The sequence below is a fragment of the Monodelphis domestica genome, chromosome 6 (genome assembly GCF_027887165.1).
Source record: "Monodelphis domestica isolate mMonDom1 chromosome 6, mMonDom1.pri, whole genome shotgun sequence".
NCBI lineage: Eukaryota > Metazoa > Chordata > Mammalia > Didelphimorphia > Didelphidae > Monodelphis > Monodelphis domestica.
In genome coordinates this window covers 278,985,196-279,010,473 of record NC_077232.1, presented here as the reverse complement: position 1 = coordinate 279,010,473, position 25,278 = coordinate 278,985,196, and the positions used below count along the sequence as shown (strand labels likewise).

Here is a 25,278-nt window from a genome sequence, read left to right as displayed (position 1 = left end):
GACCCCTGAATTAGCAAGAGCAACTGATTCAGCTTTCTTGAAACAGATTACTTTAAACTTGTGCTCTCACTTTCTTCTTCCTCTTTCCAGACTGACATGTGATGTGTACTCTCTCTGGAACTTCCAAGAGGGATAGAAGGGCTTTTGCCCTCATTCTCCACTTTTGTCAGATGACAGTCACATCCAGGTTTTGAATATATGTGCTGCCTAAGGAGGGTCTGGTCCCTGGACCCCTGACCACATTTTCTGCTTATGTTCCATCCACTAGGCACAGATGACCAAATAGCAATCCTGGAGTAATCCTTGTGTGTTCAAGAGGTTAGTAACCCCCAAAAAGAAAAAAAAATAGAGATCAGAAGCTCCTTTGTCAATGCTGACTTGAAATAGGAAGAGTTTTTTTGCAAATAAGTACTTTTAAGAGGAGATGGCCATGAAGGCATAAGCCCCAAAACTTGGCTTAACCAGTGAAAGGACATGGAATGAAAGAAGAAATGCCTATTCAACAGTCCCATGAACTGTCTGAAGTTTCAAACATTACCATCAAGAAGAATATTAGGAGACATCATATCAATGGGCATTTACTTGTCTTTTGTGTTTTAAATATTATTTTTGTGTGAAGAAAATAAATAGCTGTCCTATACCTGATTCTAATACCTAAATTAAGTACTTTTCTACTTCCTTTTGGGGAGACCATAGACATGGCATACCTAAGCTTTATGTAATTCTACTCTGGGTTCCTGGGTAGGGTTATAAAGAGCCAGAGCATGTGAGAAAAAAGCTTGACTGATCTTTAGAGGCCATTCTTACTTCCCCACCCCACCCCAAAATTACCTGAGTTTACATGTATAAGTCTGGAGCTAAGGGCTCCTTTAGTGGGAAAAAAATGTGTGTCCTAGACCTCCTGGGTTCTTTGACTGGTTCTTGCTACAAAAAGTGATACAGAAAACAGACATCTAAAAAGAATAGGAAGAGAATAATTCATATCTTAAAATTTTTTTATTTTGTTTTATTTTTAACAGTATAAACATTTTGCTCTGAGAGCAACATGATTTAATATGCGTTGTTGTTGTTTTTGTTAATTTGGCTTAATACTTTTTGATACAGTGACTCAAATGCATATCTAAAGTTCAGTTTAGTTTGATACTGTGTTTTAACAACTGTCGTAACTGAAATAGAATCATCACAAAAATACAGAGATTAAATGGAAAAAGTGCCTCATTGGCAATACTTTCTAAAAAATGATATTCATTTTCCAATCCAATTCATTCCAATTATGCAAAAGTTTTTGTTGAAATCCAGTAGGTCACTTTCCATTTTTCCTGATATCAATTAGATTTTCTTTCAAACTAACTGAGAATTACATTTTATTAGTTTTCACAAATGAGTCCAAATCCTCTGAAACTCTTTGTTAATAAAAAAAAATTAAGCAAGTTAGAAAATTTCAGCCTCTAAATTTGCATGTGGAAATTGGGAATTTTTAAGTTAACACTATTTTTGGCCATAAAAATCTAATTTTTGAATGTTATCAAATAAGGATGGACACATTGTTAATTAATACCTCAAAGCACAATATATACTTAGGGAGAGGAAATATATTGTTAATGATAATGGATGCATTCCCACCTTTCAGATAATCTCTATTTTTTATATTTTCATCAGATCTAATTAATGTGGAAAAGAGAGAAACTATAAGGCATGCAGCAAGACAAGAAGCTGGAGGTTGATCAGCTGATTCAAAGGAAGATTCCATTTGTAATGTTACCGGGAAACAGTTGAAGGCAAGAGCCAACTGCTGACTGATTTTCTAGGCTTCTTGGCTGATGGTGGTGACTTTGAAGGAAGAAGCTGAGTTTATCTCTGGGACTTGAGATAATCAAGCTGGAGGTGGCCTGGATGATTTGAAGGCAGAAGAAGAAGGACACTACTAGTCCATATATCTCTTTCTTTGACTTGCTCTGTTTCATGGTAGTGACTGAATTGCCATTTCTCTCAATATCCTCCAATCTAAGACTCACTGTAGATAATAGGGAAACCTCCTCTTACCTCCATCCTTCATCTTATCCTGTTTCCCCCAATAAACCTCTATTTAAGATAAAAGAAAATTGAAAGTGTTTTCATTTGAGACAGTACAAACGCGTAAGCAGAAGAAGAAGATAAAGGGGAGGGAAGCTGAACAGGCTGAAGAGGGAGGTTGGGAGAGAAGAGGGAGGAACGGGAAGAGGGTAGGCAAAAGGAAGATCCATCAGTTATCACTTACCCATCAAATATATCCCCTCCAATATTATATTATCTATTACATTAATCTACCATTGTTTTGAACTCATAATATGGCTAAATAGTTCATGCTAAAAGAGTCAACTCCACCTTTGTTTGTTCTCAGAATATTAGCATTCTCTTCAAACTCCAATTTCTTTCCAGGAATCTGTGCCATTGGCACATTTTGTGTTATAAAAATTAGGCTTTGATCACATGATAAGTAATACCTGACTAACATCAAGGGATGGCACCAATGTCAATTTACATATTAAAACCAGTGAAGTTTAATTTCTTTCTTTTTAAAATTAAAAACAGAACTAAGAGATTCTGTTTTTCTCTACTCCAAAGTGTCATTCTGCCTGCAACCACATTTTGGAGACCACTTTAATAGTGGTATCATCTGTATCATTTGTTTCAACATTAGATGCTTCCTTGCCTTGTTATTTAGCAATTTCTCACATCTCAGGTCTCCACAAGATAATAATAATAACAACTAGCATTTATACGGAACTATAAGGTTTGCAAAAAATACACACATAAAATAAAATATGATCCAAAAACATCCCACTGAGGTGCTATTATTATCTTCATTTCATAGATAAAAAACTGAGATATTTAACTTGCTCAGGATCCCACAGCTGAAATCTAAGGCCAGATATATATACATTTTTTTTCATGCAAAGTTATAGGCTTTCAGGATAAGGCATTCCACCCATGAGATGCAAGGGGAGGCTTTGGTCAACCCTGATAAGACTTCATACATCAACTCTGCAGCAGCTGCATACTAAAAGTCAACCTTGACCCATGCACAGAGTTGATCAAGTAGCAGCCAGGCTGACATTGGTCCTGCTGGCTACATCCAGACGCTTGGCACAAAATGGCACAGTTGTTTTATTTATTCATTTATTTTTACCAATTACATGTTTTAACAAATTTTCATGTAAGTTTTCCAGAGCTGTATGACTGAACTTGAAAATGGCACGATTGTTGAATGATAAACAAAAGGCCATACATTGCACACTAGCAGCAATGCATTGACCCAGGACAATTCTGAGGGACATATGAGAAAGAACACTATCCATATCCAGAGAAAGAACTGGGAGTAGAAACACAGAAGAAAAAATAGGACTTCTCACTTGTTTATATGGGTATAGGACTTGGGGTTTGGGTTTTAAAAGATTGCTCTATTAAAAAATAAATACTATGGAAATAAGTATTGAGTGATAACAAAGGTATAACCCAGTGGAATTGCTTTTCAGCTCCAGGAGGGGAGAGGGAATAAGGAAGGGAAAGAACATGAGTCATATAACCATGGGGAAAAATTTTTTTAATTTATTTAGTCAATTTAGAACATTATTCCTTGGTTACAAAAATTATATTATTTCCCTACCTTCCCTCCCCCCACCCTTCCCTCAGTCAACTCATAATTTCATTGGGTATTACATGTGTCCTTGATCAAAACCTATTTCCATGTTGTTGATGTTTGCATTAGGATGTTCATTTAGAGTCTACATCCCCAACCATATCCCCTCAACCCATGTATTGAAGCAGTTGTTTTTCTTCGGTGTTTCTACTTCCACAGTTTTTCCTCTGAATGTGGATAGTGTTCTTTCTCATAGATTGCTCCAAGTTTTTAAGGATCACTGCGTTGCCACTAATGGAGAAGTCCATTACATTCGATTGTACCACAGTGTATCAGTCTCTGTGTACAATGTTCTCCTGGTTCTGCTCCTTTCACTCTGCATCAATTCCTGGAGGTTGTTCCAGTTTCCATGGAATTCCTCCAGTTTATTATTCCTTTGAGCACAGTAGTATTCCATCACCAACATATACCACAATTTGTTCTGCCATTCCCCAACTGAAGGGCATCCCCTCATTTTCCAATTTTTTGCCACCACCAAGAGTGCAGCTCTGAATATTCTTGTACAAGTCTTTTTCCTTATTATCTCTTTGGGGTACAAACCCAACAGTGATATGGCTGGATCAAAGGGCAGACAGTCTTTTAGAGCCCTTTGGGCATAGTTCCAAATTGCCCTCCAGAATGGTTGGATCAATTCACAACTCCACCAGCAATGCATTAATGTCCCAACTTTTCCACATACCCTCCAGCATTCATTACTTTCTTTTGCTGTCATGTAAGCCAATCTGCTAGGTGTGAGGTAATATCTCAGAATTGTTTTGATTTGCATTTCTCTGATTTAGAACACTTTTTCATGTGCTTATTAATAGTTTTGATTTCTTTGGCTTAGAAGTGCCTGTTCATGTCCCTTGCCCATTTATCAATTGGTGAATGGCTTGATTTTTTGTACAATTGTTTAGCTCTTTATAAATTTGAGTAATTAGACCTTTGCCAGAGGTTTTGGTTATTAAGATTGTTTTCCAATTGGTTGCTTCCCTTCAAATTTTGGTAACATTGGTTTTGTTTGTACAAAAAACTTTTTAATTTGATGTAATCAAAATTACTGATTTTACATTTTGTGATTTTTTTTCTACCTCTTGCTTGGTTTTAAAGTCTTTCCTTTCCCAAAGATCTGACATGTATACTATTCTATGTTTGTCTTAATTTGCTTATAGTTTCCTTCTTTATATTCAGTTCATTCACCCATTCCAAGTTTATCTTGGTGTAGGGTATAAGATGTTGATCCAAACCTAATCTCTCCCATACTGTCTTCCAATTTTCCCAGCAGTTTTTATGCAATAGTGGATTTTTGTCCCAAAAGCTGGGATCTTTGGACTTATCATAGACTGTCTTGCTGAGGTCACTTAGCCCAAGTCTATTCTACTGGTCCTCCTCTCTCTCTCTGAGCCAGTACCAAATTGTTTTGCTGACCACTACTTTAGAGTGTAGTTTGAGATCTGGGACTGCAAGTCCTCCTTCTTTCACATTTTTTTTCATGATTTCCCTGGATATCCTTTATCTTTTGTTCTTCCAAATGAACTTTGTTATGGCTTTTTCTAATTCAGTAAAAAAGTTTTTTGGTAGTTCAATGGAGATGGCACTGAATAAGTAAATTAATTTGGGTAGATTTGTTATTTTTATTATGTTAGCTCGTCCTCCCCATGAGCAATCAATGTTTTTCCACTTGCTTAGATCCAGTTTTAGTTGTGTGGAGAGTGTTTTGTAGTTGTGTTCATATAGTTCCTGTGTTTGTCTCAGCAGATAGATTCCAAAGTATTTTATATTGTCTAGGGTGATTTTAAATGGAATTTCTCTTTCTACTTCTTGCTGCTGAGATGTGTTGGAGATATATAGAAATGCTGATGACTTATGTAGGTTTATTTTGTATCCTGCAACTTTGCTAAAGTTGTTGATTATTTCCACTAGCTTTTTGGTTGATACTCTAGGACTTGGGAAAATATTTTAAAATTAAAAAATTAAAAAGGCCATAGCATACATTTGGGCACACTTTGCTCAATAAAGTCAAGGTTTGGAAATAAATGTAGCCATTTCTGTTGAGGATGAAGCAAACCTAATCTTCCCATTTGTTCTTTATTTATTATTATTGTCTGTCTTTCTCAACAACTGTTTCAAGAAAGTTTACCAAATAGTCAGATTCCTCCAGCATGTTGATTGGTTTTGCTGATAATTCTCCTCTGACTTCTTTAAAAAAAAAAAAAAACCCTTAGGAATACTATCCTCCTCCAGATAAAGAACTGTTGGATTCAGATGGATGTGGATCAAAGCATACTCTCTTTCACATCAGTGAAAGATACACTTACTACAGTGTAGTCTCATTTGGAGGTTTTGGTTATGTATGAGTGCGTTCTTGCAACAATGATTAATAGGGAAGTATGTTTTGCATGATGATGAGAATAAAAATTTTAAAAATAAGTAAAAATAAAAAATAACTCCCTACCTCCTGTCTTATAATGAACATTGAATATTGATTCTAAGGCAGAAGAGCAGTACGGGATAGGCAATGGGGGTTAAGTTAAGTGACTTACTAGTGTCACCTAGCTAGAAAGTATCTGAGGCCAGATTTGAACCCAGAACCTCCTATCTCTAGGTGTGGCTCTCAATCCACTAAGCCACCTAGCTGTGCCATAGTGGACTCTTTTTTTCATAATTTTCTTGCATCACTTTAATTTCTTTTCCCAATGTTTCCTCAACCTCTCTTATTTGATTTTTAAGATCCTTTTTGAGTTCTTCCAGGGCCTGAGACCAATTAAAAAAATTTTTTTGAGGATTTGCATGTAGCTGCTTTGATTTCATTGTCTCTTCCAAACTCAGATCTTCCTGACTCTCAATATGTATTCCCATTTCCAAAGACTTAGAGATAACATAATTTATATTTAAGGAACAAGCAACCCCAAAATAAACTTGTAACTTCTAAAATAGCACTGGTATAGAAGGTAAAAGAGTAAAAGAACACTGATGAAAAAACTGATTATATCAATATATTTTTCCTTCTATAGAAAACAAGTCAGATGAAGAAAACTAGCTAAATGATCCCTACACAGACCCAGTAAGTATCCATGGTCTACAGTCACATCAGAATAACAAAGATCTTTACTTGAGTGCCAAGTACTGGGGGCCTGAGAGTTATGAGTCATTCCCTCTATCATTCTTGCAATGGTCTTCCTTAACTAGGAAAATTCCATTTGGTAGGGGCTTTATGGATTGGGTTTCCTTAATTAAAAATTCATCACAAAAGTAAGATGACCAATTTCATCTTGTGGGACTCAGACATTTCTGCTCTAGAAGTAAGTCCTTGGGCAAGCCCAGACAGACAGAATGAAGTTCCTGGAACAAGGAGAACAGGTCTAGGCTGCTGCTCTGTGAGATTTATAAATAACTAGGTCATAACTTGTTCTACAGCATTTCAACCTGCCCAAGAGAAAGCAGGGTCCAGGTTTTGCAGTAAACATGTAGTAGACAATTTCTTAGTGAAGAAAAAGAAAATAAACATCACCACAAGGAAAACTTGCAAAAGAATTGTTTTGAAAGTTTGTTATTTGGGCAACTGATTATTTATGACCTTCACCCCCTACCCCACTCCATTCTTTCTCCCTGAGTTGGCTCCTGATAGCCTGGCCTCAGATTCCCTGCCTCTTGAGCACTGGACTTTTTCCCAGTTGAACCCAAGCAAATATCCAACCTATCCCTCTTCTTAGCTCTACTTTCAAAGACTATTTCCTCTTCAGAGTTTTGGCTTTCTCTCATATATACTTCTTTGTCTTCACAGCATTGGTGGGCCTTTCTCAAAGACCCAAACTGTCTTTTTCTTCACTGTAGGTCTCTCTGATGTCTGTCTAGGAAGGACCATGGGATCATAGAGCTAAAGCTGAGAACAAGGGTGCACTGGAAACACCTTGTACATTTTCAGAGTTAAACATTTACCAGCACACCCCTGCCTCAAAGGAATTTTGAAAGAGAGCATCTAATCCAAACTCCTCATGTTTTTTTAAATAAATATATTTTATTTTTACAAATTACAATTAATAATAAATTTCTACATAAGTTTTCTGAAATTATTTGATTCAAATTGTCTCCCTCTCTCCTTTTCTCTCCCCCCCTCCCCCAACTTCCTGGAACTGAGAAGCAATTCATTCTGGGTTATACATCTATTATGCAAAACATTTCTATATTGTTCATTTTTGTAAGAGAATAATGATATGAAACAAAAATGCCAAAATAAAAACCCCAATAAATTCAAGTGAAAATCACATGTTTTGATCTGTATTCTGACTCCAACAGTTCTTTCTCTGGAGGTGGAGAGCATTCTTTGCCCCTCAGAATTATCAGGGATCACAAACATCTCATGTTACAGATGAGGATATGGAGGAAGATCAATTAAGTACGGGGGACGTGGAAGTAATGATTTGACCAAGAAGATAGAAGTAAGTGATTTGCCCGAGATCACACAGGTGGCAGAAGTAAGATTAGAACCCAAAGCCCTCTCATTCCAAACCCATTCCTCTTTGTACTAGACCAGGTTTTCTCCCAACAGAGAGACAAAGAAAGAAACAGGAATAGAAAGATTATCAATTCTAATTTCTAAAAGTGGCAGCTTCTCTGCATTTTTTCTTTTTCTTTTTTTCAGTTTCTGCTCTACTCAAGAATCTTCAAGAGTACCAGAAAAGTCAGCAGCACCATGGAGGAAACAGAATTATTTTGAACTTTTGAAAATCAGAAACTTTCAGATAATCAACTTGTGACTAAGTGAAGAAGAAAGAGAAGGCTAAGCCTAGGTCACAGATTTATTGTGAGCCATGAAAGCTGAGCACTCGGCTCAGAGCTTCCAAACTGGTTTGCCTCCTAGTTCAAGCCACTTAAACTAAGACAGAAACATTTCCTTTTGTGTCTGTTATCAGTTCCAGGTCTTAGAAGCCAAGGGGGTTTTCACTGTATCTGCTCCAGGCTCTTCTCACAAAAAAAAAAAAAACAAACTCAAAAACTTGCTGAAACCAATAAATAATTGTTCTAACCCTGAGTCACTCTAGGATGAAAAGTAAAAAATGATTCATCTTACTGAATACCACCAGCCAGTTTCTTTTTCTTGTGTGGAGAACTGGCCTCTTTAAAGAGCAATGCAAAAGTAAAGGAAAAACCCACCACCAAAGGGACTTCAAGTGATCCCAGATACTTGATAGATTTTATATAAATACATATAGAAATTAATATATATGTTATGGAGAAATTAAGAATGTATATGTGTGTGTGTGTGTGTGTGTGTATGCATATAATTTCTATCTTAGTAAGAGAGGGATAAGAGCTAGGCAAAGGGAGTTGTGTTCAATGCCAGAACCAGATAGACAATATAATGGGGTTCACAAATAAAAATGGCTTACACATATGGCCCAGAAAGCCTTTTTGTGTGTAGTTGCCTTAGTTTCACCAGGACCTTGCTCACAAGTAAAGAGAATATTATTATCCTCATTTTATAGATGAGGAAGCTGAGGCTTAGAAAAGTGAACTGACTTCATGTTGCTACTAAGTGTCACAGGCAGGATGATAGATCAAGTTTTTGCTAACTTTTGTCTAATTTTTTTTCCAACACGGCACCTAAACTAAAAGCCAAGGTGAGATCCTCACCCGTTTCTAAGATGTGACAAGCACTACTCAGGCATAACATTTTGCCATTGCATTCAAAGGATTCATATTTGAAAAGAACCTTACAGAGCTGTAGTTCAACCCCTTCATTTTGAAGGAATGAAAAATCTTTTATTATGTGCTTACTATGTCCTAGGAATGTACGGGATGTTCAGGGAAGACTAGTACCTAGGGAAGCGGGGGGGGGTATCACCCCCTTTTCAAGGCTGTTGTCTTTTGGTCTCCACTTGCCACCCAGCTCTCAGCCATGGTTTCGAGAAGCTGTGGTATGCCCAGCAACCACAGCCTGGTTAACCATCTCAGTAGGTCAAGGGTAACCAACAGGTCCTCAAACCCTTTGATGAGTTAGAGGCATGTCTAGCTCAGGGATATGGGCTCTCCCACCAGAAGGGGCAGATAAGAACAATTTGTTCTAATGGCCATGAAAGTGATGGAAGCAGGCATTGTGGAATGCTTAGAGCTTAGCTAGACATCAAAGAAGCCACGGTCATTCACTTCATCCCAGACCATTACCCATATCTTTGACTTTTAATCTTGACTTTTGTCTTGCTCCTAGACTTCAATGAGTCTGGAAGAGAGAGTGAGGCTGGTAACTTTGTACAGTTCTGGCTCATTTGAGTCCAATTTGTGCAAGAATCAAAAGACATCACCAGGTGCTGTGTGTTGATCTATAATCCTGCCCAGATCTGACACTTAGTAGCAGCATTACAAGTCAGTTCACTTTTCTAACCCTTGGCTTCCTCATCTATGAAATGAGAATAATTTTACTGCTCTTTCTCTTTACTGCTGAGCAGTAATGCTAATGCAACTCTTTGAATACAATGGACAATCAACCAACTGTGTCCAAAATACTAATGATACAAATAGAAAAATTAAGACAGTTCTCACAGTTTACATAGGAGAAACAATAGTTCAACTCTAGGATAGATGGAAAGCATCATTAGTTCAGAAGGTTCTGCAGTGCTTTGTCACCCAGGCAACAGTTCCTTGGGATCTAGACATTCTAGTGGCAAAGCAAATGGGAAAACCAGGGGGACATTAGGATACAGTTGCAGGACAGATGATAAAACCTGGTGATCCTCAGTCCCACTGGAAGAATTAGTGATTCCCACTTCAACTAAGGGGTGTGAGCAGTGGTGTTGATCTTCCCACTTAGCCACTTCAAAAGGTCTAGATGCCTGGGGTGTGCAAGTAGGGGAGAGGAAGGAAAGTTGGGATAGATCAATATCTATCAGCATTTTCCCTGATGGAACTCCTTTCCCCTTTCCAACAATATGGGACAACACAGGTTTATCCTCCTTTCCTAATCATTACAGATTAGTTTTCCTTAAAAAGAGACAACGCTATCCTGGAACTTTGGGTCTCTGCTGCCCTTATTTAGTTTCCTGACCATGTTAAGGAATAAAAAAAATTCACAGCTACAAGCAGTCAGGGATTCTCAGACTTGGTGGATTTCTGAAGACAATGCAAGTTACCATGGCCTGCACCATATCCTGCCCTGATAACTAGGAGGACCACATGTAGAAAAACTAAGTTCCACTGCATTCTTATTCCTGCTCCTTGCTGTTAAGGCAAAGGAAATCCTGTTTTGTTAATTTAGTTGATGACTCTTGAATGTCTCATTTTGTCCCAAAATTGAACCTGAACTAAAAAAATGTTGATGATAGAGCCACATCTGACAGAAAGGAGGCATTTGAGTGTAAGGTCTTGCCCAGCTGCCTTATGGGATCTGAGTAGCCCAAGCATCAGAGAAGGAGCATAGAGAAGGGGGAAAAAAAACAGATGAAGATCAATAAGGCTAGGCCACTATCCCAGTCACAATTAAGAACTAAATGAGGTAGCCTATCTCCAAATTGAGTGACTACTCAGGTCACTCAATTTATGGACAAAATAGTCCATAAAATTTGGATTTCTGTGGTTGGAACAAAAGAAGTTTTGGAGGAAAAGATAAGTTCCATTTTGGACATATTGAGAGTAAGATATCTATGTGACTTCCAGAAGGAGATGTCTAAGAAGCATTTAGAGGTCTGAGATTAGAGGTGGAGAGAGAGAAAGAACAAAAGGAAGTGAAAATGATTAAGGACCAGCATTACTTTGTTAAAAAAAAATCATCTAGACAACATTCCTTTTTCTAATAAATATACTAAGGGAATACCATCCACATGCCTATATTTCAACAAAGTACTTGAGAAAACAGTCCTATGAGGAAGGTAGAAAAGTTAAGTTAAATATTAGTATAGTTAGGTGTATTTGGAACTGATAGATTACCAGGCCTTAAACATAATTATTAATGCATCTATGTTTACGTGGAAGGGTCTCTAGCACAATGCCACAAGTACTTGCATTTGACCCTATTTTGTACATTTAATTAATAACTAATGAAAACATAGAAAGTAAGTCTCAGAGGGCAGTTAGGTGGTTCAGTGGACTGAAAGTCAGGCTTGAAGATGGGAGGTCCTGGGTTCAAATCTGATCTAAGGCACTTCTTAACTGTATGATCATGGGCAAGTCACTGGACCCCCATTGCCTAGCCCTTACCACTCTTCTGCCTTGGAATTGATATCTAGTCTTGCTTATAAAACAGATAGAAAAGGTTTAAGAAAAGAAAAAAGAACATTTGTAGGGGACACAATGCTGGGCTCACTAGTACACTAGATAAGAGAATCAGGATCCATCTTGGAATACTGTTTGCGAAAGCCCTCAGTCATGCTTCCTGTTTGTTAATCCTTTCTCAGTCTCTTCCACCAAGAACCCCACTACTCCATGGCCTGTAGTCCTTCTTCCCTCATCAATTTTAGAAGTAGAAACCATGATCAAATAATTTCCATAGTTCCTAGATGGCGTTTGCATGGCTCTATTCACTGTCCCCTAACTTTCTGGGTCCCTCCTTGGCCATCACTTTCCCATGTTTATTTCTCCCTCATTAGGAGAACATTAGGCCTTTCTATATACCCTGTGATTGAACTCTTTTATGAGTTGTCTTTCTCCATTAAAATATAAGCTCCTGGAAAGCAGGGATGGTCTTTGCTTTGATATTTGTACCTCCAGCACATAGCATATAATAAATACTCTCATTTGCTTATAATAAATATTTATTATATTTAATAAATCAATTCATTTATATATCCAAAATGATCTTGATAGGGTAGAATGATGGGCCAAATTCAACAACACAAAATTTAAAAGGAGCAAATTTAAAATCTTATAATTGGATTTCAAAAAATCCATGATAGAGGAATGTATGAATAGTCTAGGAACAAAAGATTTTTTGTTCCTGGAGGGCTTGATATTCATATTACTGAATAGTCTACAACTGATTCACCGATCACATGCAGTAATGACTGTGAGTTTAATTTGTGTACTACCAGTCTTAATAAGCATCCATGACATTTATTAGAGTAATAATAATGGTAAGCAGTAAATCAGTTTTATAAGTGCATCATGTGTTACCCCAGGATAGTTGTACAAATAAAATGAGATAATACATATAAAACATTTTGAATATCTTAAATCAATATATATACATATATATATGCCATTACTAAGTGGCTTAGTCAAGTTTACATATAGAGCAAACATTTTAAAACATGAATGAGAAAAGACAGGAGTCTAGCTACTGTAAAGATTCTGTGGCTATGTCTGTTGGAGTAGTAACAAAAGTATATCCTCAGACAGGAGGACTGATAGCCATCCCACAATAACTCTTGCAATGCACGTCTACTCATGCTAAGGAATGACATGACCCAGGTCCCTCCTGGATTAATCTTCAGCTGCCCTTAAAAACAGCTATCTTTGAGCTGATGAACCCGAATTTCCCTGATCATGTGATTTCTCAATGGGAAAGTAATCCCTTAGGGGAGCCACATTAGGCACATGGGGTAGATGCTTCTGATCCCTGGGGGCATAGGGGGTTTTCAAGCCACAAGGGTACCACTGGAGTACTCTTTCTGGTCTTTAGGGTACATGATTAATTAAATATAAATTGAGAATTCATGCAGTCACCCACAGGGTCTAAGAGACTAAAATGGTCATTGATATCCTGGGAAAGCCTTTCTTTCCCAGGGGCAGCTGGGTAGGTCAATGGATTGAGACCCAGGCCTAATACTTCCTAGCTGTGTGACCCTGGGAGAGTCACACATGTATCATTTTGCACAGTTCTGTGACACACTTTGTGCAGTTTGTGAAAATATTTAAAACTATCATTTTTAGTAAAACCTAAAATATGAAGAAATGAGAAAAAAATTTTTCTCTAAATTCCTTTCCAAAAAGAAATTTTTTTTCCAAATTTTTTCCAAAAAAGAAATTTTTCTCTAAATTCCGTTCCAAAATTCTTGGAAAGGAGAATGATGGGTATAGGACAAATAGGTTTTCATTAAATGAATGCATTAAGGGTGGTAATAAAGAGAGCTGTCTAGTCAAGGTAAGTAGTCTTGCCCAATCTCTAATACCCATCTGTTGACCTATTTAGGGGAATCTCCCTGGAGGATACATAGTTACTAAATTCTTTGTTCAATAATCCCATAAAATTACCTAAAATAATCTTTACCAATCATGTTGGAGAGCATGGGGACTATGACAGTTCGGACGTTTCTCCAAGATAGAAACAGCTTAGATATAGATTTAATGTTAAATTAAATAAAACTTTCTGCCAAATTGGTACCTAAACATAGAGTGCTATATTCATATTCTTATTTTTGTTTTAAATACTCTTACCTTCTGTCTTAACATGGAGGATAAGTATCAGTTCCAAGGCAGAAGAGTGGAAAGGGCAAGACAATTGGGATTAAATGACTTGCCTCAGGTCACACAGCTAGGAAATGTTTGAGGTCACATTTGAACCTGGGACCTCCTATCTGGAGGCCTGGTTCTCTATCTACTGAGCCACCTAGCTGCCCTAGCACTCCCATTATGTAGGTCCAGGTCAGATCTCATTCATACATTCTCATCTTATGAGCCTTTCCATGTCCTTCTATAAATCTTTCAAAAGGAGTTCACTGGAACATAGGAGGCAGCTAGAGTCAAGAAGATCTGAGTTCAAATCTTACCTCAGACATGCACTAGCTATGTGACCCTGGACAAGTCACAACCTCTGTTTGCCTTCATCCACTGGAGAAGGAAATGGCAAACCACTCCAATATCTTTGTCAAGAAAACCTCAGGGACAGTCTGGTCCACAGGATCAGGAAGAGGAAGACAGGTCTGAATGACTGAAGAACCACTCCAATGGGAAGAATCTTTTTTCAATTATATTTTGATATTAAATGGACACTAATGACACACATGGCTTGTCCATCTCTCCTCCCTTCCTCAACACATCTCCTTTCCTGGTCAGATATACTATATGCACATGTGTGTGTGTGTGCATGCACATTACAGACCTGAAATATCATTGTTGTAAGGAATTCCCTACTAAAGAAATGAAATTTAGATTGGTCCTTGCTTTACAATGTATACACTTTGTAAGTGGTTTGGAGTGGTTTGACAAGATAAATAACTTGTCCAGAATTACTATGTCAGAAGGATGGCTTGGACCGATCTCTTCTTGCCTCTATGACTAGCTCCCTATTCATTTTGCCATTCTCTTTCCTGAAGATACCCTTTGCTTCATTTATCTCTGCAAATCTTCACTGCTAATAGGTTACAGCCTACTCATGTCCACAATGAGATACATCATTGTCCTTTGGATAACCAACAAATTTAATTGCTCAGAAACTATGGTATTCTGTGACTCAAAGTCATACTGCGTTACCATAAAGATGGGCCTTTGTTTCAAGAAGGAATTTAATCCAGCTATTCTTCCAATCTGTGATCAGACCCTCCCTCCCTCTTCCTTTTCCTCATCCTCACCTTCAACTTAGGTTAGCAGGTCAAATTCTGGTCTCCAATTTGCTTATTACTTCATTTGATTTCTGTGCCTCTGTTTCCATATGGGCAATTTTGTCTTTTAAGTTATTTGTCTTTTAAGCTATTTTAAGCTATTTAAAAGTTATTTAAGCTATTTAAGTTATTTTCTTTTTGTACTTATTTCATTTCTTTTTCCTACTTTTCTTTCCATTTTTCTTCTATCTTTCTTACTTGGTTCTTGAACTTCTTTTTGAGTTTCTCCAGAGCTTGTGATCAATTTCCATTTTTTTTTTAAAGTTTGGATGTTTGCTTGTTTTTCACTCTCTCCTGTTGCTTCTGTATTTTGCTCTTTTTCTCCATAGAAATTATACAGGGTCAAGAGCTTTTTTTGTTATTGCTTATTCCTTTTGCCACTAGCAGATTGGTGTTCCTGAATGTTGTTGGTCATTGCTTTCTTAGTTTCTTTCTCACAGGACTTTGCCTTGGTAGTATCTTCCCTTCCCTATCAGAAGCCTGAGTGAGAGCAAGTAGATCTGTGGTGTTCTTGTGTAGCAGCTCTTTAAAGCATTTTGCCCTGAGGCTATCTTCCCAGCCCCTGCTGCCTCAGGTGTGTTTCTGCCCAAGCTCCAAAGATGTGACATGTAAAATTTTCCATGCTCCCCTAATTTGTTTATGATATCATCCTTGATGGCTAAATCATGTACACATTTTGACTTTGTCTTGGTATAGTGGTAGGATGTTGGTCTATGCCTAGGTTCTACCAAATTGCTCTTTAATTTTACCAGAAATTTGTGTTAAATACTGAGTTCCTATCCCAAAAGCTTAGGTGTTTGTGTTTATCAAACATTAGATTACTATGGTCATTTACTATTATGTAATTATGTAATCTCTTCCACTGATCTACTACTCTGTTTCTTAGCCAATACCAGATTGTTTTGATGATTAACACCCTGAAACAGTTTGAGATCTGGTACTTTTAGGCCACCTTCTCTCAGAATTTTTTATATTGATTCCCTTGAAACTTTTTACTTTTTGCATATACAAATGAATTTTGTATTTTTCCAGCTCTATGAAATAATTTTTGGTAGTTTGGTTGGTATAGCACTAAAAAGAAAATTTAGGTAATATTGTCATTTTTAATATATTGGCTCAGTCTACCTATCTGAAATGAATAATTTTCCAATTGTTTAGATCTTACTTTATTTGTGTGGAAAGTGTTTTGTTATTTTATTATATAGTTCCTAGGTTTGTCTTGACAGGTAGATTCCCAAGTATTTTATATTGTTTGCACCTATTTTAAATGGAATTTCTCTTTCTATCTCTTCCTGTTAGACTTTGTTGGCAATATATAGATATGCAGTTGATTTGTGCGGGTTTATTTTCTAAAGTCTCTTATTATTACAACTAGTTTTTTAGATTACAGTTCTCTCAATATACTATGATATTGTCTGCAAAAGATGATAATTTTGTTTCTTCATTGCTTTCATTTCATTTGCTTCATTCAATTTTTTTCTTGTAATTGCTATAGCTAGCATTTCTAGAACAATATGGAATAATAGTGGTGATAATGGTCATCCTTGCTTCACCTCTGATCTTCTTAGGAAGGCTTCCAGTTTATCCCTATTACAGATAATGCTTACTGATGGTTTTAGATAGATTATCATTTTAAGAATGCTCTATTTCCCCCACCCTCACCTCTGTGTTTTCTAATGTTTTTAATAGAAATGAGTGTTGTATTATGCTCAAAGATCTTTCTGTATCTATCAAGATAATCATATAATTGTTGTTGTTTTTTACTGATATGGTCAATTATAGTAATAGTGAATCCATTCTACAATACCTGATATAAATCTAATCACTATAATTTCCTTGTTAGTATTTTATTTCAAAATTTTGCATCAACATTCATTAGAGAGATCTTCTTTTTCTACAATCTTCTTTTCCTGTTTTTACTCTTACTAGTATAGGTGTCAGCACTATATTTTTATTGTAAAAGGAATTTGGTAAGTCTTCTTTGACTATTTTGGAATATATTGTTCGTTAGTAGAATTCAGTTGTGAACCCAGCTGGTCAGGAGGATTTTTTTTCTTAAAATAGGTAACTTCTTTATGGCTTGTTAAATTTCTTTTTCTAAGACAGAGGTCTTTCTATTTGCTCTTCTGTTAATCTGAGCAATTTGTATTTTTGTAAATGTTCATCCATTTCACTCAGATTGTTAGGTTTTTTTCCATATAAATGAGCAAAATAGTTCCTAATAATTGCTTTAATTTCATCTTCATTTGAGGTGAATTCACCTTTTTCATTTTTTATTTTGGTAATTTGATTTTCTTCTTTTTAAAAAAATCAGATTAACCAATGGTTCATCTATTCTGTGGTATTTTCCCCACAAAACCAGCTCCTAGTTTTATTTATTAGTTCAGTGGTTTTCTTACTTTCAATTTTATTAATCTCTACTTTGATTTTTAGGATTTCCAATTTGGTATTTGATTGGGGATTTAAAATTTGTTCCAGTTTATTTTCAGTTGCATGCTCAATTGATCGATCTGCTCTTTCTCTATTTTATTGATGTGAGCATTCAGAGATATAAATTTTCCCTTAAGTACTGCTTTGGCAGCATTCCATGAATTTTGCCATGTTGTCTCATTTCCATCCTTCACTTTAGTAGTTACTGTTTGTATAATTTGTTCTTTGACCAACTCATCTTTTTTTTTAACCCTTATTTTCTGTCTTACTAACAATTCTAAGAAGGGCAAGAGCTAGGCAAATGGGATTAAATGACTTGCAGCTAGGAAGTGTTTGAGGCCAGATTTGAACTTCTCACATCCAGGTCTGGAGCTCTCTGTACTGAAATATCCAGCTGCCCCAACCCACTCATTCTTTAGGATTAGATCATTTCATTTCCAATTAAGTTTTAATCTAGATTTCCATAGATCTTTATCAAATGTAATATTAATTATATTATGATCTAAAAAGTATGCATTTAAGACATCTGCTTTTTTTTTGCATTTGGTTGTGAGGTTTTAATTCCCTAATACATGATTAATTTTTTGTGAAGTTACCATATAAAAGCAGGATAATCAGTTGTGACTGATTTAATCCAAGTTCCTATTGGGCTTTGGGAATTTCATGTAAATGAGTGTCTAGGGGGAAACAGAGAAATGCAAACTGCTCCTCAGAGGCAAGTTAATTGTCTTGCTAGCCTCATAATATGCAAATAAAGTTATTCAAGTCTCAGATTATTTATAGGGTAAGAAATCTGTTTTATATCTAAAATGTCTTTTTTCTCTCCTCTTATAATCATCATAATTCATTTTTGTATAGAGCTTTTATTTTATCACATCTGATCTTCACAACAACCCTGGGAGAGAAGAACTATTATCACCATTTTAAATATGAGGAAACCAAGGCAGACAGAGATTAAAGCAACGCATAAAGGCTCATCCAGCTTGTAGTGCTATCTAAGGCTAGATTTGAACTTTGTTCTTGATTCTAGGCCCAGGACTCTATTCACCATGCTACCTAGCTGCCTGTGGATGCTTATTTTTTTTTTTAGCCTTTGTTTAGTTCTCACTGGAGCAGCCTTTTTATAAACTCAAATAATAATTTGAGTGTGGGAACTCCATCCACCAACCTACATCACAGCCCTCCTATAGTATGTTGCAGCCTAAAGAGCTGCCTAAGGCACCCAGAAAATAAGTGACTGACCAGTATTCTACCGCTAGTGTCAGAAGTCAGATTGGAACTGAAATATTCTTGATTCCAAACCCAGCAATATATTCATCATGCTATCGCTGTCTCATGTTAGCAAAGTAAGCATAATGCCCCACACTTAATAGGTGCTAAATAAAATTTTAGTGACTGACTCACTTATAACATTAATATTATTTCTTAATGTTTCTAAGCCTCAGTTTCTAGATGTGTAAAGTAAGGATAATCATAGCTGCCCTATTAAGAGAACAAGGTTGTTATGAAACTTCGGAATCCAAAGGAAAGAGCATTGAAAACAATAAATTGCTATGTAGGTTTAAAGTATTATTACTATTATGGAAAGTCATGAAAAGAAGCCCTCTGAGTTTTTATCTCCCTTTCAAAAGTGAAATGAAAGAATGGCCCCTGTTGGAGTTGGGAAGGTTCAGAAATTTAGAACATTTTGACTCTTGGCTTTACTAACCTTAGAAAAAGGAACTGATCTCTTGAAGTTCAGTAAAGTGGCCTATGAGAAGCTATCCATTTGTGTACCTGTGATTCTTCCATCTATACATAGCTTCTCTTCCAGCCTGGGCAATGGATGAAGCTGGGCTTGGTTGCTCATGCTTTCATTTAGGCCCAAAATAATGATGGAAAGCCAGCTTGACTATAAAATGGAAAATGGGGAAAGAAGCATAATATCCTTGAACCATTTCATCAAAATGACCTTATTGATACTTGGATTATGTCCATGAAATGGACATAGGTGGAGAAATAATGGTATACCCATTTAGTAAATGAGAAAATTGAAGCATAAAGCAATTAAGAGGGTTTCCCAGAATCTTAAGGAGTCATTGGTGAGGCCAAGAATGAGAAATTGGTCTTTTGACTCTAAGTACTTTATCCACAAGGCCTCATGAAAGTTATTCCATCATCATTGATTTCTCAATAGTAAAATGGGCCCAAATTACTTAGTGGAATACCTTAGCTTTGTTCTGTTTCAAGATTTTTATCAAGAAATTGAATGAAAGCATAGATGGGATGCTTGTCAAATGAGCAAATGATAGAAACTTAGATGGCTAACATATTAGATGACAGAGTCAAGATCTAAAAACATTTTGATGGGCAAGAAGATACAGAGGCAGCTAGGTAGCACAGTAGATAGAGTGCCAGGCCTAGAGTCAAGAGAAGCTGGATTCAAATCTGGCATCTGACATTTTTTAGTTGTGTGACTGTGGGCAAGTCACTTTAACCCCAATTGTTTAGCCCTTACTACTCTTCTTCCTTTGAATCAATATTTAATATTAAAAGACAGGAGGTATGGATTATTTTTTTTAATCAGTTCAAAGTCTTAACTTGAGTTAAAAAAAATCATAAGTATACAATGGGATTTAAGAAGAAATATGGCACCTCCTATATGCCAGCCACTGTGCTAGCACTTTACAAAGATGTGAAAGGTTTGTCTTCACAACTCTTATGAAAAAGAGCTAGGAAATTTCAAGGGCTTCAAGCTCAATGTGGATCAAAAGAATTGGTACAGCAAACAGGTGATGATTGTTCTCTGCCTCAGTCAGACTATATCTTAAGTACTGTGTGAGGTTCTGAATTCCAAATTTTATGTAAGAACATTGACAAACTAGAATAAAAGCTAATTGGGGATTTAAAAACCAGGGATTATTTGTCCAGAGAAAGACTATGGGGGGGATAGGAATATTTTAAGGGTTTTTATGTAGAAGGGACTAAACTTTTTCTCCTTGGCCTCAGAAATCAGAACTAAAGAAGAATGGTTGGAAGTTGCAAAGAAAGGGAATTTTAGCTTTCTACCACTATCTATTGTAACCAAGAGTGGCAACCAAGGCTTTGCTTCAGGGGGTCAATATTAATACTGTTGTGCTTGCTGAACTGCATCTGTTCCCTCACTTGAATCCAGCTCCTGCTTTCCACCCTTCCAATCAGTGTGGCACCTCTCTCCTGGAGCCTCACTTCCTCTTTTGCTTAGACATACTACCAGTTGGAAAAAAACTCCCATACAATAAAGGTGCTAGACATATGCTCTAGAAGCTGGACTTTGCTTAGCTCTTACTGCTCTTCTGCCTTGGAAGCCATACCTACTATCATAAGAATTAAAAAAAAAGAACAACTCTCAAAAGTAAATAAACATCTAGAAACACATAAAGAAAAAGGCCCAAAGAATATAAGATTTTCCAAGACCTTTTAAGATTTTTTTTTTCAATTTCTATGTGCAATATGTCAATAAAATTGCTTGCTTTCCCCATTCCTGGGGAGATTTGGAAGGTTGAGAACTGAAAGTAATGAACCTCAGTTTGAAGCCAGGATTCTACTTACTAGCTGTGTGACCATAATCTAGTTCCCCAAACTTTTTACACAGGGGGCCAGTTCACTGTCCCTCAGACCATTGGAGGACCAGACTATTAAAAAAAAACTATGAACAATTCTGTATACCGATATCTGGGATAGCGGGGGCTGTAGCGTTGGCTGTGATGGACCTGTCACACCTCGCACAGGCCCATCACCGCCACCACTATACCAGGCAGCAGTATACACAGTGCGGAATCCCCTCCCCCAGATCACCGCTCACCATGCTGATATCGTCCACTGTGCAGTTCACATAATCCTTTGTGCAGTGCCTTGTTCTCATTCAGTTACTCTCAGAACAATTGGAAGTAGTACAGTATATACAGTATTCCAGGAGCACAGGATATGGATGCATTCTGTGCTACTCTTACTGACCACCAATGAAAGAGGTGCCCCTTCCGGAAGTGCAGTGGGGGCTGGATAAATGGCCTCTAGGGGCCATATGTGGCCCACGGGTCATAGTTTTGGGACCCCTGAAGGACCTAGCCTCTCTGAGGGAATCATAAGATCATTGATTTAGAGCCTTGGAGGCCACTTGGCCCAATTCTTTTATATGAAGGAAAAAGAAACTAACACTCAGTTAGGTTAAAGGATCCACTCAAGGTAGGAGGCAGTTTCCTTATGTAATTTCCTATCTATCAAATAGGGTCGATAAATACTTATGCCTCCGGCACAGAGTGACTTGGAGGCAAAAGGTGCTATTGGATATTCTTAGATTTGGAATCAGGAAAAACTGAATTCAAATCCCACTTCAAGCTATTATAAATAAATGACACTGGACAAGTCACAATCCCTCTAAGCCTCAAGTTAACTGAGGTCTCAAGTAAAATGAGAGGGCAGATAGATGGTGCAATGAATAGAGTACCAGGCCTGGAATCAGGTAGGCAGGTGTTCAAATCCAGCCTCAAAAATTTACTGGCTATGTGGTCTTAGGGAAGTCTCAGTTTCTTTATCTATCAAGTGAGCTGGAGAAAGGATTGCAAACCTCTTCAGTATCTTTGCCAAGAGAACCCCAAATGGGGTCCCAAAGGGTTAGTTGGACACAAGTGAACATATAAAATCAGAGTTGGATTCCATGAATTGGAAGATGTCTTCCAGATCTCAAGTTATGATCTTGTGAAAAATTGGGTTTTGTAAACTCTAGACTGTGCATTTGAGTTATTACTAAGAATTTTATGCTTGAAAAAATGAAGTTTTGAGAAGACCCACAAGGAACACTGGACCAAAGCAGCCTATTGTTGTCAAAAGATAGGAACAGTTAACTCAGGCAGCCAGTCAACAGAGAAGAAGAATGGACAGAGAAGTCCTCCCACTCTTTCCTTAGCCAAGAGGCGGAGTCCTAATTTGCAGGGTCACATCCCAGTTCTGGATTGCACTGGGGTTGAATCCCAGCTGGCCGGGTCACTTCCATTCCCCTCCCTCCCACATAAACAAGAATACTGTAACTAGTGTTCTGGGCCTTCCCCCACTCCTCCAAGTTGAAAGGCCTGCTGGCAACCAGAACAAGCGAAATCTACTGTGTTGTGTTTTCATTTAGATCCTTTGTTTTGTTTTGGTTTCTTGAAGGCTGACTTCAGGGAAAGGGGGGGAGGGGGTGGAGATGGGGGTGGGGATGAAAGCGCTGTAGCTGGGCGCGGTGGGGGGGGGGCAGAGGTTTAGTTAGGTTAACAGACTGGAGAGAAGATTCCAATGATAGTATGCTTCCTGAAAAAGTGTGAAACACAAATTTCTGTCCTTCCCACCCATTCTTAACTACACCGAGTCTGACACAATGATCCTCCAAGACGAGAGGGGACAGAGAGAGGACAGAGGACCCCATCCTTCCTCAATACACCTCAGCCTCCCCCAAAGGCGGTCAGAGGGAGACAGCGAGAGCAGCAGCATCAAAAGGAGGAAGGTGTGTGTGTGTGTGTGTGTGTGTGTGTGTGTGTGTGTCCGTGGCATCAAGATCCGGGGACAGAGGGCCACCCTGTCTTCTACAGAAGCAGCGGCAGAAGGAGGGGGTGGGGCACCAAGTACTGGGGACAGAGGGTCATCCTGTCTCCTACAGAAGCTGCAGCAGCAGTGGAAAGAGGGCCCCAGGATCTGGGAACAGAGGGACACACTCCCCTACAGAGGCAGGAGCAGAGTGTAAGGCGCTTTTCGGGATCCCCTCTCGCTAGCCCATCACTTCACTCCACAGCCCACACACATACACACACCCCGTGCCCATCTCAAGTCACTCACCTGCTCGATCCCTTGGTCCACAGCTTTCTGGAACACGCGGGCCACCAGCAGGGTGACACTACAGACGAGCAGAAGCAAGGACAGTGTCCCTACTGCGTAGAAGCAGCACTTGGCCATAACCCGTGAGCCAGGAGCCGCCTGCCGCGGGTCCCCCAAGACTCCGGATCCTAGAAGCCCAAGAGCTGGCTGGAGTTCCCTTGGTTCTGGAGCGGTGTTTTCTGCTCTCTCCTCCAGCTAAGGAGGGCTGGCGTTTCAGGGAGCCCTGGAGATCGAGAGGAAGGGTGGAGAGGCTAAGCACTCCAGGTTCTTGGTTTCGATTTCCTAGAAAAGCTTGGATGGAAAGAGAGGGATCTGTATACCCAGCAGAAGCACAGGAGCCAGGCAGCAGTCCAGTGTTGCTGCTAGACCCGGTTCGGCTCGGCCGGCTTCCGCCCGGCTGCAGACACCAAGTGGGAGGGAGGGCTAGCAGGCAATGGGCAGAGGCTGTGCCCAGAGCAGCAGTTAGGGCGGGGTGGGGGAGGACTGGAGGCGGGCGGGGAGGGAGCCAAAGAGGCTGAGCTTGCAGTCATGTGCCCCGCAGTGACGACTTCTGGGGCGTCCAGGCGGCTGGGCACCTGGCCAAGGCCTCTTGGACTAAGTGCTTGTCCCGTACTACCCTGCCTACCAGGGTGCCCCTCGAATGTCCCATTGGAGTGCTCACAGTTTTAGGGGACCGCAGCTCATTCGAAGGGTGGAACAAAGAAAAAGTCGTGGGTGTGGCTCTTGAAGGAGAAAGGAGAATGCAGAAACCAATCCTCTTTCCTCTCGACATTCACGTTTATAATAAGGTTATAACATGAATTATAATATCACCGGTCCTAAGATGTTTAGTACAGAGACGGGGCCAACCTGCATTGGTAAAATATGTTTCCTCACCTGGGAGTTCCTTTGAATTAGGAAATCACGGATCCAGCCCTTATCCCTATCCTAGATTCTGTAAATCATACATTTAGAACCCTATGGGACCTAAGAGATCATCTTGTTCTCATTTTACAGATGAGGAAACTGAGGCCCCCAGAGTAACAGTATTTAAAATCAGGTCCCCTGACTACAAATTCAGTTAAAAAAAAGAAAAAAGAAAGGAATGAAGAAAGAAAAGAAAAAACTAATTTATTTCATATATATTTCACAAATATCAATATATATACATATGGTCTTCCTCTAAAGAAAGTTAAACTCCTTAAGAGTTGGAACCATAGCACTGTACCTGACCCATAGTATGCTTAAAATGTTTTCTGATGAACTGATTGATAAATACAGCAACAACACACGACAAGTACTGGAGAGAGGTGCAAAGTGCTATTGGAGGGTTGATGATAAAAGGTTACTTTTCCCAGTGGTTTAATCTAGATCTCTTCCTCCTCTTAGGACAGATTGTTTATTGTTATTATAAGAATTCTCATTCAAATTCTATTTCTGTAGAGGGCAGAACAATCTTCCCAGTCCCTCAGGCTCACAAATGATGAGTTATCTTAGATGCCCTACTCTCTCTCATACCCTTACCCCTATACACCTCAACCCACTGTTGCCAATGCAACAAATTTCACCTTTTTGCAACACCTCTTTCAAGGCTTCACCTTCTCTCCAGAGCTCCCCCCCCCCTCTCTTTTGACCCTGCCACTCCTCTAATTTCCTCTTCACCTCATGCCTGGATTATAGCAATAGCTTGCCAATGAGTCACTCTGCCTGAAGTCTCTCCCCACTCCCACCTATCCTCTATGCAGTCACTAAAATGATTTTCTTGATTAAAACATGGGTCCCTTCCCTATTCAATAATTCAATAAATTCTAGTGGCTT

At 38.4% G+C, this 25,278-nt stretch overlaps 1 protein-coding gene across 1 annotated transcript in view; it reads right to left on the bottom strand.

The window, feature by feature from the left end:
* SCARB2 (scavenger receptor class B member 2) overlaps positions 1–24,179 on the bottom strand; it is an 89,907-nt gene extending 65,728 nt beyond the window's left edge. Inside the window, exon 1 of the mRNA XM_056803288.1 lies at positions 23,443–24,179. Within this exon, the coding sequence (XP_056659266.1) occupies positions 23,443–23,559 (117 nt within the window). The 5' untranslated portion in view covers positions 23,560–24,179. The remainder of the gene's footprint in view (positions 1–23,442) is intronic.
* Positions 24,180–25,278: the final 1,099 nt, after the last annotated feature.